This window comes from Somniosus microcephalus, chromosome 7, assembly GCF_052327205.1.
Source record: "Somniosus microcephalus isolate GS21.2 chromosome 7, FLI_Smic_1.0, whole genome shotgun sequence".
In the NCBI taxonomy this organism is placed as follows: domain Eukaryota; kingdom Metazoa; phylum Chordata; class Chondrichthyes; order Squaliformes; family Somniosidae; genus Somniosus; species Somniosus microcephalus.
This window is the reverse complement of record NC_140993.1, coordinates 235,682,315-235,695,340: the sequence shown is the minus strand read 5'-3', so window position 1 is coordinate 235,695,340 and position 13,026 is coordinate 235,682,315. Positions and strand designations below refer to the sequence as shown.

Below are 13,026 nucleotides of genomic sequence, written 5' to 3'. Positions count from 1 at the left end.
TTTTAAGCAACCTGTGATAAATCGGCAGCTTGCATTCAGAACGGCATCTATCTTCTTGGCATGAGTAGACCTTTCCCGTGCAGGGCAGGCGTATTCGGCAGTGGAATAGCAAAGAGCAAGTGCACTGGTTCGCAATGTTTTCGGGCTTGTTCCCCATCTTGTGTTAGTGAGCTTATTCAGGATGTTGTTTCATACGCTCACTTTTGCCTTTGTCTTCTCGATGTGGTTCTTGAAGGTGAGGCATCGGTCAAGGGTGACTCCTAAGTAGATAGGGTGCTCGCAATGCGTCAGTGTGGCTCCACACCAGGTTACTTTCAGCAGGCGTTTGGCTTCACGGTTTCTGAGGTGGAATGCACAAACTTGCGTCTTTGATGGGTTTGCGCGAAGGTGATTTTTTTCATAGTAGGATTTTAGTCCCTCCAAGGCCTCAGAAAGCGTTTTCTCCACGGTGTTAAAATCAGTGCTTTGGGCAGTGACACATAAGTCATCAGCATATATAAAACAGCGTATGACACCGTCTATAGGTTGGTCATTCATGTAGATGTTGTACAGCAGCGGCGCAAGCACGCTTCCCTGAGGAAGACCATTCTTCTGAATACGCCACCTGCTGCGCTTCCCACCTAGTTCAACATAGAACCGGCGATTCTGAAGCATGCTTTCTAACAGCTCTGTTAAGTGAATCTCTTTTGTCATCTCTAGAATCTTGCAGAGGAGACGTCTATGGTTCACTGTATCGTATGCTGCTGACAGGTCTACAAAAACAGCACCTGTTACCATCCCTTGCTCAAAACCATCTTCGTTGTGTGGAGAGGAGAGCAACCCTCCTCTTATGGTTTTTATTAATGATGTGGCGATGCGGTGTTGGACTGGGGTGGACAAATGTAGGAAGTCACACAACACCAAGTTATAGTCCAACAGCTTTATTTGAGATCACAAGCTTTCGGAGCGCTGGGCGCCCCGCCCGCCCCCTCCAGTCCACAGAGGCGCCCCGCCCGCCCCCTCCGGTCGACAGAGGCGCGGGCGCGGGGCCGTGGCTAATGACGCGCTGGCGAGGGGCGGGGCTATGACGCGATGTGAGGGGGCAGGGCTAATGACGTGCAGTGGAGCGGCGATGCTAGGATGTGCCAACCGTTACTCATTCCATATACGGCTCCGGGTGCGCTAACGCTAAGACGGAAGTTGGAAGTGAGTTTTGGTGCATGCGTAGTGAGGGGTGGCCTGGTTCCGGAGAGAGCAGAGTGCCGAGCCGAGTCGGATACAGTGAGTGAGGGAGTCCGATTCCCCAGCCCAGGTCAGTCCAGCCCGACTCCACAAGGCCAGCTCCCAAACCCGCGCCCGGCACCGGGGGGGAGGGGCAGCACTGTGAGAATTGGTGCGGATCCGCCCGCTTCCTCGCCGGGCCCCGGGCGACCCGGTCACCTTGGAACCGCTGCCCGGGGTCACAGCGGCTTCACGGGAAGTAGCAGAGCCGGGAACAGTACTGCCCTCCCCCCCAAACCCGTGCTCCCTGTGAGGGTCTTGGGGGTTTTTAGGAGGGGGGGCTGAGGGTCTTGTGGTGTGGGGGTGGGCTGAGGGTCTTGTGGTGTGGGGGTGGGCTGAGGGTCCCGGGGGTTTGGGAGATGGGGGGGTGGGGTTGGGCTGAGGGTGTGGGGGTGGGCGGAGGGTCCCGGGGGTTTGGGAGATGGGGGGGTGGGCTGGGGGTCCCGGGGGTTTGGGAGATGGGGGGGGTGGGCTGAGGGTCCCGGGGGTTTGGGAGATGGGGGGGGGGTGGGCTGAGGGTCCCGGGGGTTTGGGAGATGGGGGGGGGTGGGCTGAGGGTCCCGGGGGTTTGGGAGATGGGGGGGTGGGCTGGGGGTCCCGGGGGTTTGGGGGGGGTGGGCTGAGGGTCCCGGGGGTTTGGGAGATGGGGGGGTGGGCTGAGGGTCCCGGGGGTTTGGGAGATGGGGGGTGGGCTGAGGGTCCCGGGGGTTTGGGAGATGGGGGGGGTGGGCTGAGGGTCCCGGGGGTTTGGGAGATGGGGGGGTGGGCTGGGGGTCCCGGGGGTTTGGGGGGGGTGGGCTGAGGGTCCCGGGGGTTTGGGAGATGGGGGGGTGGGCTGAGGGTCCCGGGGGTTTGGGAGGAGGTGGGGGGGGCTGAGGGTCCTGGGGGTTTGGGAGGAGGGGGGGCTGAGGGTCTCGGGGTTTTGGGAGGAGGGGGGGGCTGAGAGTTCTGGGGGTTTGGGAGGAGGGGGCAGAGGGTCCTGAGGGTATGGGAAGTGGGGGGGGGGGCTGAGGGTCCCAGGGGAGGGTCCCTGGGGTTTTGGGGAGGGGGTGATTGATCCAGTACTAAATATTGTGCATGTTTTAGACGTTCCTAATCACCTTGTTTTTTTCCCCCCCCCCCCCCCCCCAGATAAACCATGTCTGCCACTGCAATTGCCAGACCTATGATGAGAGGCCTGTTGGCCAAACGTCTGCGGTTTCACCTGGCTATAGCTTTTGCTCTATCTTTTGCAGTAGGTGGTGCCTTCAAGGTAATCTTACTACTTTTATAAGTATCTTGGCACAACAGTGTTTTCTACATTTTCTCTTCTCCCTCTCCTACTTGAGTGCATCGCAACGCTTCATTGAGGAGAATGCATGGTATAGAGTGGGGCATTCTTACACACAAATGTAATTAATCTTTACATTTAAAGTGTGGACCAATAAAAGATTTAATTGAATTAAATAAAACAAGGTCATATAGGGATGCCAGTGCAGGTGATGTGCTGCAACTGCAGCATGTGGGAGTTTGTGGAGAGCATTGTGATCCCAGACAACCACCTTTGCAGTAAGTGCCTGCAGCTTGAGGAACTTCAGCTCAGAGTTTTTGAGATGGAGTCCGAGGTGCAGACATTGCGGGGCATCAGTGATGGGGAGAGTTACCTGGACACTTTGATCCAGGAGGCAGTCACAATTCTTGGGTTAGGTAGTAGTACAGGTCTGGTTAGTGGTCAGGGACAGGAGAGTGTGACTGCAACTCAGGCAGGTAAGGGGACCTCGGGTGCAGTGCTGGAGGAGCCTCAGCCTTTGCCCTTGTCCAACAAGTATGAGGTTCTTGGTGCCTGTGGATGAGGGAAAAGCCTGCAGGATGGATGAGCAAGCTGACCATGGCACCATGGAGCAGGAAGTCATTCAAGTGGGGGGGGGGGGGGAGTGAAAGGGAATGTAGTTGTGGTAGGGGACAGTATAGTCGGGGTGGGGGGGTTGGTGGGGGATAGATACTGTTCTCTGCAGCTGCGACCGAGAGTTCTGAAGGTTGTGTTGCCTGCCCGGTGCTAGGGTTAAAGACATCTCACGACTGGAGAAGAACTTGGAGTGGGAGGGGGGAGGATCCAGTTGTCGTGGTCCACGTAGGAACCAACAACAAAGGTAGAACTAGGAATGAGGTTCTGCTGACCAGTTCTGCTGAGGGCGTTTGAGGAGCTAGGATCCAAATTAAAAAGCAGAACCTCAAAGGTAATAATCTCTGGATTGTTACCTGAGCCACGTGCAAATTGGCATAGGGACAAACAGATTAGAGGTTTAAATGCATGGCAGAGTGGTATGGGAGGAAGTGGTTTCAGTTCATAGGACACTAGCAACAGTACTGGGGAAAGAGGAGTTGTTCCGTTGGGACGGGCTCCACTTAAACCGGGCTGGGACCAGTGTCCTGGTGAACCAAATAACTAGGGTAGTAGACAGGGCTTTAGTAATGATTGGGGGGGGGGGATTCAGGACAGTGTAAATTTAAAAGCAGTGAAGGAAATGTCAAGGCTCTAGAGTAGAGTAGAGTTTTGGGTAAAAATAAGCAGAGTGGGTCAGGAAGGGACAGAGAGAGTAACAAAGGTAATAAAGCATCAGTGACTAAGGTGACATCAAGGAAAAATAGAAATAAGTCAAAGCTGAAGGCACTATAGCTGAATGCGCGAAACATTCGCAATAAAATATAGAAATGAACAGGTTTGATCTAATCTAATAGCCATAAAGGAGACGTGGATGCAAAGTGGCCAAGGTTGGGAACTAAATATTCCAGGATACTTAACTTTTAGAAGAGATAGGCGAAATGGAAATGGAGGCGGGGTAGCCCTGATAAAGGATGGGATAAAGACAGTAGAGAGAAAGGATCTTCGCTCCAAAAATCAAGAAGTAGAATCAGTTTGGGTGGAGCTAAGAAACAGCAAGGGGCAGAAAACATTGGTGGGAGGTGTTTATAGGCCCCCAAACAGTAGTTGTCATGTAGGGTGGAGTATAAATCAGGAAATTAGAGGCACATGTAACAAGGGTAATACAGTAATCACGGGGGACTTTAATCTGCATATAGACTGGGCAAACTAAATTTGCAGTAATAGTGTGGAGGACAAATTCATGGAATGTATGCAAGATAGTTTTCTAGATAAGTATGTTGAGGTACCAAATAGGGTACAGGCTATTTTAGATCTAGTATTGTGCAATGAGAAAGGGTTAATTAATAACCTTGTAGTAAAGGGGCCTTTAGGGAAGAGTGACCATAATATGATAGAATTTTATATTGAGTTTGAAAGTGATTTAGTTAAATCCGAAACTGGGGTCTTCAATCTAAACAAAGCAAACTATGTAGTTATGAGGCGAGTTGGCTAAGGTAGATTGGGAAACTACCTTAAAAGGTATGACGGTAGAGAAACAATGGCTAGCATTTGAAGAATTAATACATAATTTATAAAAAATATACATTCCTTTTGAGGCACAAAAACCCCACAGGAAAAGTGGTCCAACTGTGGCTAACAAGAGAAATTAAAGATAATATTAGATCAAAGGAAGAGGCTTATAATGTTGCCAAAAAGAGTAGTAAGCCTGAGAATTGAGGATTTTAGAATTCTGCAAAGGAGGATCAAGAAATTGATAAAGAAAAGGAAACTAGAATGAGAGTAAACTAGCGAGACATAAAAACAGACTGTAAAAGTTTCTATAGGTATGTAAAAAAGGAAAAGATTAGCGAATGTGGGTTCCTTGCAGGCTGAGACCGGAGAAATGATAATGGGGAATATGGAATTGGCAGGGAAATTAAACAAATACTTCATGTCTGTCTTCATGGAAGAAGACGCAAAAAACTTCCTGGAAATAGTGGAGAACCAAGGCTCTAGCGAGAGTGAGGAACTGAAATAAATTAGTAAAAAAAATAGTATTGGAGAAATTAATGGGACTGAAAGCCAATAAATCACCTGGACCTGATGGCCTGCATCCTAGGGTTTTGAAAGAGGTGGCATTAGCGATAGTGGATGCATTGGTTGTCATTTTCCAAAATTCCATAATTCTAGAACGGTTCTAGATTGGAAGGTGGCAAACGTAACCCCACTATTGAAGGAGGGAGGGAGAAAACGGGGAACTATAGACCAGTTAGCCTGATATCAGTAGTAGGGAAAATGCTAGAATCTATTATTAAGGACATGATAACAGGGCACTTAGAAAATAATAATAGGCTTGGGCAGAGTCAACACTGATTTATGAAAGGGAAATCGTGTTTTACGAATCTGTTAGAGTTTATTGAGGTTGCAACTAGCAGAATAGCTGAGGGGGAACCAGTGGATGTGTATTTGGATTTTCAGAAGGCATTCGATAAGTTGCCACACAAGAGGTTATTAAACAAAATTAGGGTTCATGGGATTGGGGGTAATATACTAGCATGGCTTGGTTAAACGGGGTAGGCCATTTGGCCCCTCGAGCCTGCCCCACCATTCAGTAAGATCATGGCTGATCATTTACCTCAACTCTTACTTTCCAGCACTATCCCCATATCCCTTGATTTCCTTAATATCCAAAAATCTATCGATCTCTGTCTTGAATATACTTGATGATTGAGCTTCCACAGCCCTCTGGGGTAGAGAATACCAAAGATTCACCAGCAGCTTGAGTGAAGAAATTTCTCCTCCTCTCGGTCCTAAATGGCTGACCCCTTATTCTGAGACTGTGACCCCTGGTTCTAGACTCCCCAGCCAGGGGAAACATCCTCCCTGCATCCGCTTTGTCAAGCCCTGTAAGAATTTTGTATGTTTCAATGAGATCACCTTTCATTCTTCTAAACACTAGAGAATATAGGCCTAGTCTACGCAATCTCTCAGCATAGGACAATCCCCCTATCCCAGGAATCAATCTGGTGAACCTTTATTGCAGTCCCTCTATGGCAAGTATATCCTTCCTTAGGTAAGGAGACCAAAACTGTACACAATACTCCAGGTGTGGTCTCACCAGGGCCCTATATAATTGCAGTAAGATGTCTTTACTCTTATACTCAAATTCCTCTTGTAATAAAGGCCAACATACCATTTGTTTTCCTAATTGCTTGCTGTACCTGCATGTTAACTTTGTGATTCGTGTACAAGGACACCCAGGTCCCTCCTGAACACCCAACATTTCCCAATCTCGCCATGTAAAAAAAATACCCTGCTTTTCTATTTTTCCTACCAAAGTGATGGCAGGACAAGTGGAGAAGGCTGTTAAAGCGTGTGGGATCCTTGGCTTTATTAATAGAGGAATAAAGTACAAAAAGCAAAGAAATTATACCACAATTTCCAAATCACTGGTTAGGCCTCAGCTGGAGTATTGTGGTCAATTCTAGGCACCACACTTCAGCAAGTATGTCGAGGCCTTGGAGAGGGTGCAGAAGAGATTTACTAAAATGGTACCAGGGTGAGGGACTTCAGTTAATGTGGAGAAGCTGGGGTTGTTCGCCTTTGAACAGAGAAGGTTAAAAGGAGAATTGATAGGTGTTCAAAATCATGAATAGTTTTGATAGATTAAATAAGAAACTGTTTCCAGTGGCAGAAGGGTAGATAACCAGAGGAGACAGATTTAAGGTGATTGGCAAAAGAACCAGAGGTGACATGAGGAAACATTTTTTTACACAGCGAGTTTACCTGAAAGGGGGGGTAGGTAGAAGCAGATTCAATAGTAACATTCAAAAGAGAATTGGATGAATACTTGATGGGAACAAAATTACAGCGCTATGGGGAAAGAGCAGGGGAGTGGGATTAATTGGATAGCTCTACCAAAGAGGCACAGGCATGATGGGCCAGGTGGCCGCCTCCTGTGCTGTATCATTATATGAGTTGCAAACATTTGTAAAGTAGGTTCATTAACATTATTTTTGAGATGTTCTGTATATTGTAGTAAGGACATAAGAAAATGTCATGGATTTTTTTCCTCACCTTGTCACATTGTGTTAACAGATCTGGTCCCAATATCCATGTCATTCTTTCCTTAATTGATGAGACAGGTTTGACGAGATGACCCAAAATAATACTGGTTAATGATGCTTAGGAGCTGATCACGTGTGACTAGCAAGGTGTTGATTTAATGATGTTTAATATCTGTGCTCCTCCAATTCTGGTCTCTTGGGCACCCCTGATTATAATCGTTCCACCATTGGTGGCCGTGCCGTCAGCTGCCAAGGCCCTAAGCTTTGGAATTCCCTCCCTAAAACCTCTCCACTTCTCTACCTCCCTTTCCTCCTTTAAGATGCTCCTTAAAACCTACCTCTTTTGGTCATCTGTCCTAATATCTCCCTACATGGCTCGGTGTCAAATTTTGTTTTATAATGCTCCTGTGAAGCGTCTTGAGACATTTTACAGGAAACTTCGCGATATCCGGCACCGACGGGACCGGCGTGATGCCGATCTATGAAAACTTCCGGACAGACCAGCGCTAATGTTGAAGGATATGGAGGTTTTCATCTCCGTATCTGATAACAAACACTGTTGCTTAGCAACAGCTTGTAAATAGTCGGCCTGTACCTTGGAAGCGTCTCTGTAGCTTAGCAACAGCTTTAGAGAGGCTTTCCAGAGACTGACTGTTTATAAAAAAAATTTAAAATGCTAGAAGAAAAAAAAAGAACAAAACGGCTGCTGATTTCTGCCGTTAGATCGAGGTTTCCGGACATACAACCTCCGGATAACCCAAAATTTTTCCTGTAATACGATAAAGGTGTTGTATAAATACTTGCTGTTGTACTTCAGATAATGGTTGTTTTAATTATTTCCTAAACTGCAACATCCTAATACTGCAGGTAGTTTTTAAAATAAATTTCACTGGCAAAATACATGATTTGCTGCTTTGGTGTGCTTTGTTTTGCCCTGATTGACCCAGACCCTTGATTCAAATCCCACATTTCTAAATCTGTTACACATAGGCTGTAACTTTCAATCATGAGATGCCACAACACCTTTTGCACAGCTGTTTAGATATGCCTCAAGTTGGTAGAATGTTGAAAGTGTAAAATTACTCTGTTTCTTAACCATTGCAGTTTGCGGTAGGTGATTCCAGGAAGAAAGCCTATGCTGACTTCTATAAGAAATATGATGCCATGAAGGATTTTGAAGCCATGCGGGAAGCTGGTGTATTTGAAAGTGTGAAACCAAAGAAGGGAAGCCACTAGATTCTTGCAAAGGTAATTCTTTAAATTGCTGTTAAATGCAAGTATAGGTTCACTTGTGTCTCAACAGCTCTTCTGAATGAAACACTGCAGTTGAAACAGTTTTAATAGATAATTTTGGGAGAAGGGAAATAAATTCTGCAGCTTTTTTTGAGAAAACAAGGGCCAGCTCCATAGTGGAGGATGTCGAGGTTGAATAGAAGACTCGGTAAATCAGGAAGTAGTGATTAAGTGATGCCCAGTTTTTGGTATAAAAACTTAAAAGGTGACTGAGGAAGGTAATCCCATGGTTATTGGCTAGTACAGTAATATTTTCATTAAAGTCATTAAATGAATCGAGGATATTGCTATTGCAATGCACTTGCCAAAACTGCCACTGAACAATTTATTTTCCGCTCACAAGTTTGTGATGGACTAGAATGTAATGAATCTGCTATCACTTTCCCTAGTATACACTACACTCTTGCCAAGGCTGATGTCAAAAGAAGGGCAGGATCTGAAACTTGGGTCCTGTAGGTACAGATTATGATTAGTACATATAAAGTATCGTGGTTTTAAAATATGCCGAATAACTTTACAACAACAAAAAGTCCCAAAAATTGCTGTGGCAGGCCAACGAACGCCGCCCGTTAGTTAGACTTGTCCATTTAATGTCGATGGAAGTGGGAGATGGAAATTGTGCGCGCCCTCCACAGGGCATCTGGGACCTGAGTGAGCACGGTAAGCAACCGTGTATATCCTTAACCAATCCGATTAAAGGATTCTGAAATTAACTGAGCACGATCTGAACGAGTGTAAGTTAGAATGGGTAAATTCAATGTCGAATCAGGTAAAGAAAGATTGGATTGAGAAAAGAGACAAAGAAAAAATATATATATTAATAAAAACTCTAACCAGAGAGAATGAGACTCCACACTTGTATTAGTTAATAATTTTCAGTGGCAAGTTGACTGGCAGTAATTAGCACTTATCACGCTGTTAAAAGGGTGCAATGACGACTTGACTTTCTGTGGTGAGATTACTTCGTACTGCTGTGCAAGTACAGCAACTTCACATGCTCGATGCAGTTGAATGAGGAGCCAGACAGCGAGATGCCATTTCCGCAAAGCTAACGGTGGAGCAGCGTATCTACGATGGCAACTTTTCAATTTCTGTGTTTAATCGCACATTTGCCCTCTCCTAAAATTGCTGTGGCATTTGCACATACATAACGGCAAGTGCCATTAGCCTCATTGTTACTTTGACGACAATTTTTGGGCCATAGCTTTGGAGGACCAAGTGTGTAGTGTATAGTTTTCCCACCTTTCTGCTTTTCCCTCTTCAAACCTTGTTCCTGAGCATTGCTGTTGCTATGGGAAGGTACCAAGCAAAGGCTAGGTGCGTTACAAGGGATGGGGATAATTGAAGAGAGAATTGTCACTAGGCTGTGCTTATTGTGTCTCCTTTCAGCCAACTCCGAAGATCTTTTTGGCATAGCAGTGGGGCAGATTGACTGCAGCTTGTATATAAATGTCTGGCAAGTAGACTATTGCACTGTGAAAGATCTCAATCGTGAACCGCGTTGGCATGTGTTGTGAGTTTTGCAGCTTGCTAAAGCGCAGCCAACTGTGCAGTTCTTCCCTTTTAGGTGAATGGGTGGGATTGCAAGCTTTTACCACTGCTGATAGAGCTATGCCAAATCTAACTCTATATTGGAGAGTTACTGTTCTTCTAGTCAATTGATAGAGGACAGACAATACAGGAAACTTTTGTTTAAACGGAGGTTAAATCTCCGGAATGCTCTATCCACCGGCAAAATTCAGGAGTCGGTTCAGATAACTTTTACTTTTCGTTGCTTTTTTTTTCTCCATTCCTGGCTCTGCAAGCGTCTAGCTGAAGCTGTTGCTTAGCTAGAGACGCTTGCAAGCTGCGCCGACTGTTTTGAAGCTGTTAAGCAACCGGGTTTGTTGCTAGATACGGAGCTCAGAAGCTCCGTATGTTTTAACATTAGCGCTGGTTTCTCCGGCAGTGTTGATCAACCGGCACCAGCTCGGTCCCGTCAGTACCGGATACCAGAAAGTTTCCTGTATAGAGATTGTATTTGGATCACCATGTTCATTCCAGCACAATCAGAGCTGCTGTTCTTGTATTGATCCTCAATAATGTTTCTTTCCCTTGATTGCAATAATAAATGTAAAAAAACTATAAATGTTTATGAACCTGGTTCATATGTTTTTTTTGTGTAAAAACTTTAAAATAAAACCAGTGGTGATTAGTGGTAGGCTGTTGAATTGATCCTGCATGCAACAGCTTCCATCTTGAGGTAGAAGACTTGCTCTCCATCCGAGTTGTATTAATATGAATTTCTTTTAAACCTTTTTTATTTACAGGAAACTTGGAATGAGTGGCAGGATTGCCCCTCCATCACACACACTGGGAAATGGAGACGAAAGGATATGCTTTCTGTATTTTCCATACTTGAGGATGTATAAATAAAATATTAAATTTTCTGTTAACCTTTAACACCCGTGTGATTTTTGCTATTGTAAGTACAAAACATCTTTCCATTTTTAAATTTCATACGAGTAACTTGTTAAAACCCTATCTTGTTCTAGAATAGAGGATCTGACATCTAGTGGGATGCAGATGTCTGAATTCTCCATGTGCTGAGTTACTGATATTTTGGGTGGTGGGGGAAGTAAGAAAATTTATATTTTTAATGTTCCATATTGCTGCAATTGTTTATTTTGGTGAAGAATAATCTCTCTCTTTATCAGGAAGTGGTTTTACTGGTTGAGTTTAAAATTAGGATGTAGAAATAGCCTGCACGTCTAAAATGGATAAATGGTACAGGACTGTAATTGTTACAAATCAAATGGTTTTACTATTAAGACACCTGGGCAGTGTTTCCTCTAAGCTGTGTGGTCGCGCAGCAATCTGGCAGATACCGCTCAAGCTGTTCCCCGTAAGATGGCGTACAGCAAATTTACAGGGGCCGCGCGCTCACACAATTTGAGGGAACATTGCACCTGGGGGGTTGATTTTAACTATCAAGTGTCTCTCTCATCCCTCCAATGGGAGCTGCAGCAAGTGCAAGGTATCTGCAGCTCGTCAGTGGTACGTTAGAGGCCCCGTCTCGGTGGACTGGGCCTCCTGTCTGAGGGACCAGGCTGACAACGATATTAAAATCTAACCCCAGGTGAGTCAGACTGAATATCTTCATTTATCGCAACATTGGAAACACTCAGCAGGTCAGGCAGCATCTGTGGAGAGAGAGCGAAAGTTAATGTTTCAGGTTGATGACCTTTCATCAGAAACATTAACTCCGTTGCATATTGGCAGATTTCCAGCATCTGCAGTATTTTGCTCTTGTATTCAGGATATGAAGCCTGCTCCATCCACAAACTATGGACTCCCTGAGGAGGAGTAAAGTTATACACCCTTTTCTCAAAGGTATTCGTGTAAACTGATGGGACCTCCAGGTGTGAGACTCCAGCATGGGACTTGTAAATGATCCCTATTATTGAAGGTAGGGTAGGTTCATTATCACAAGTGAGACTTTTATGAGCCCAAACAGTACCAGAGCTCAAGTCTTGTAATTTATTGGGCTGGGCTTGTCTTTGGCATATAAAAGTAGGCCACAGTTTTAAAATCAAACTAAGTTAGGGTTGACTGTCTAATTACTGCTTCCATGCAAATGAATGTTAGAATAGAAACCCTTCCTCAGAAAAGCTCTTCTACCTTTTTATCAGGATAACCTAGAAGTTGATTGCTCAATTCACAACTTGTGTTTATATAACGCAAATGACCCACAGTGCTTTTAAAGGAGAAACATGCTGAGCAATAAAATGGGAAAAGTAAGAGGATGTGACTAAAGAGATGGTGGGAGAGATTTTCAAGAGGAGGAGAGGAGTAGCAAGGCGGGAGGTGTTTATGGGGAATATTTGTGTGGCTGGTCAAGGTTGATGGCTCTGCAATTAATGGTGGGTGCACACGAGGCCAGAGTGAAAAAAGCATAGTGTGTGTGTGCTCGTGCTGGAGGTATAGATACAGCCATAGAGTAAGAAACCTTTTTTTAGTCCAATAGCTTAGAGCTGACACTGTTGGGTTATAATAGTTTATTTTGAGAAGTAAAACAAAGTAATTAACAAAACTGAGCAAGAAATTATATTACCTGGTCCAATTTTAGGTGGGGCCTGTAACTGAATGGCTGTTGCTTCTCCCTGTCTATGGCTGTTGCCTTCACCTGGTGAATGCCTCTATGCTAAGAAAAGCCTAATTTCCCTATATTTTTACCCTAAAAAAAACTGTCAAAATGCATTCAATCCAGTATTTCCCCAGTACTAGCAGCTAGGCAGCAGAGTCTAAACTTAGATAGATTAAGGAAATGGTACCCTTCTCCATTTGACCACAAACTTTTGTCTTACCCCAGTGCACTTTAAGATATTTTCAGTCCAGTCCCCTATATTATAAAACAGTAGCCAGTTTGTGCACAGCAAGGTCCCACAAACAACAATGAGCTAGATGACCAGATAATCTGTTTTAGTGATGTTGGTTGAGGGATTAATGTTGGTTGGGACACCAAGAGAACTCCCCTGCTTTTCTTTAAAAGTGCCTTGGAATCTTTTACGTCCACCTGAGGTA

At 45.2% G+C, this 13,026-nt stretch overlaps 1 protein-coding gene across 3 annotated transcripts; it reads left to right on the top strand.

The window, feature by feature from the left end:
• Positions 1-1,113: 1,113 nt before the first annotated feature.
• Positions 1,114-10,905, top strand: cox6c (cytochrome c oxidase subunit 6C). Of its 3 annotated transcripts, none has more exons than XM_085993446.1 (4): positions 1,114-1,185; positions 2,392-2,512; positions 8,275-8,418; positions 10,773-10,905. In XM_085993446.1, the coding sequence occupies exons 2-3, from the start codon at positions 2,399-2,401 to the stop codon at positions 8,404-8,406; spliced, it is 246 nt and encodes an 81-aa protein (XP_085849572.1). In that variant the 5' UTR covers positions 1,114-1,185; positions 2,392-2,398; the 3' UTR covers positions 8,407-8,418; positions 10,773-10,905. The 3 variants fall into 3 exon arrangements, with proteins under 3 accessions (XP_085849572.1, XP_085849571.1, XP_085849570.1); XM_085993445.1 differs by having other exon boundaries at positions 1,172-1,260; XM_085993444.1 differs by lacking the exon at positions 1,114-1,185 and adding an exon at positions 1,192-1,291.
• The last annotated feature ends 2,121 nt before the right edge of the window (positions 10,906-13,026 follow it).

Excerpts from the sequence above, each read along its gene's own strand:
- cox6c (XM_085993446.1), top strand. The coding sequence starts at position 2,399 with ATGTCTGCCACTGCAATTGCCAGACCTATGATGAGAGGCCTGTTGGCC. Across the intron at positions 2,513-8,274 it reads CAGTAGGTGGTGCCTTCAAG|TTTGCGGTAGGTGATTCCAG; the intron begins GTAATCTTACTA and ends TAACCATTGCAG.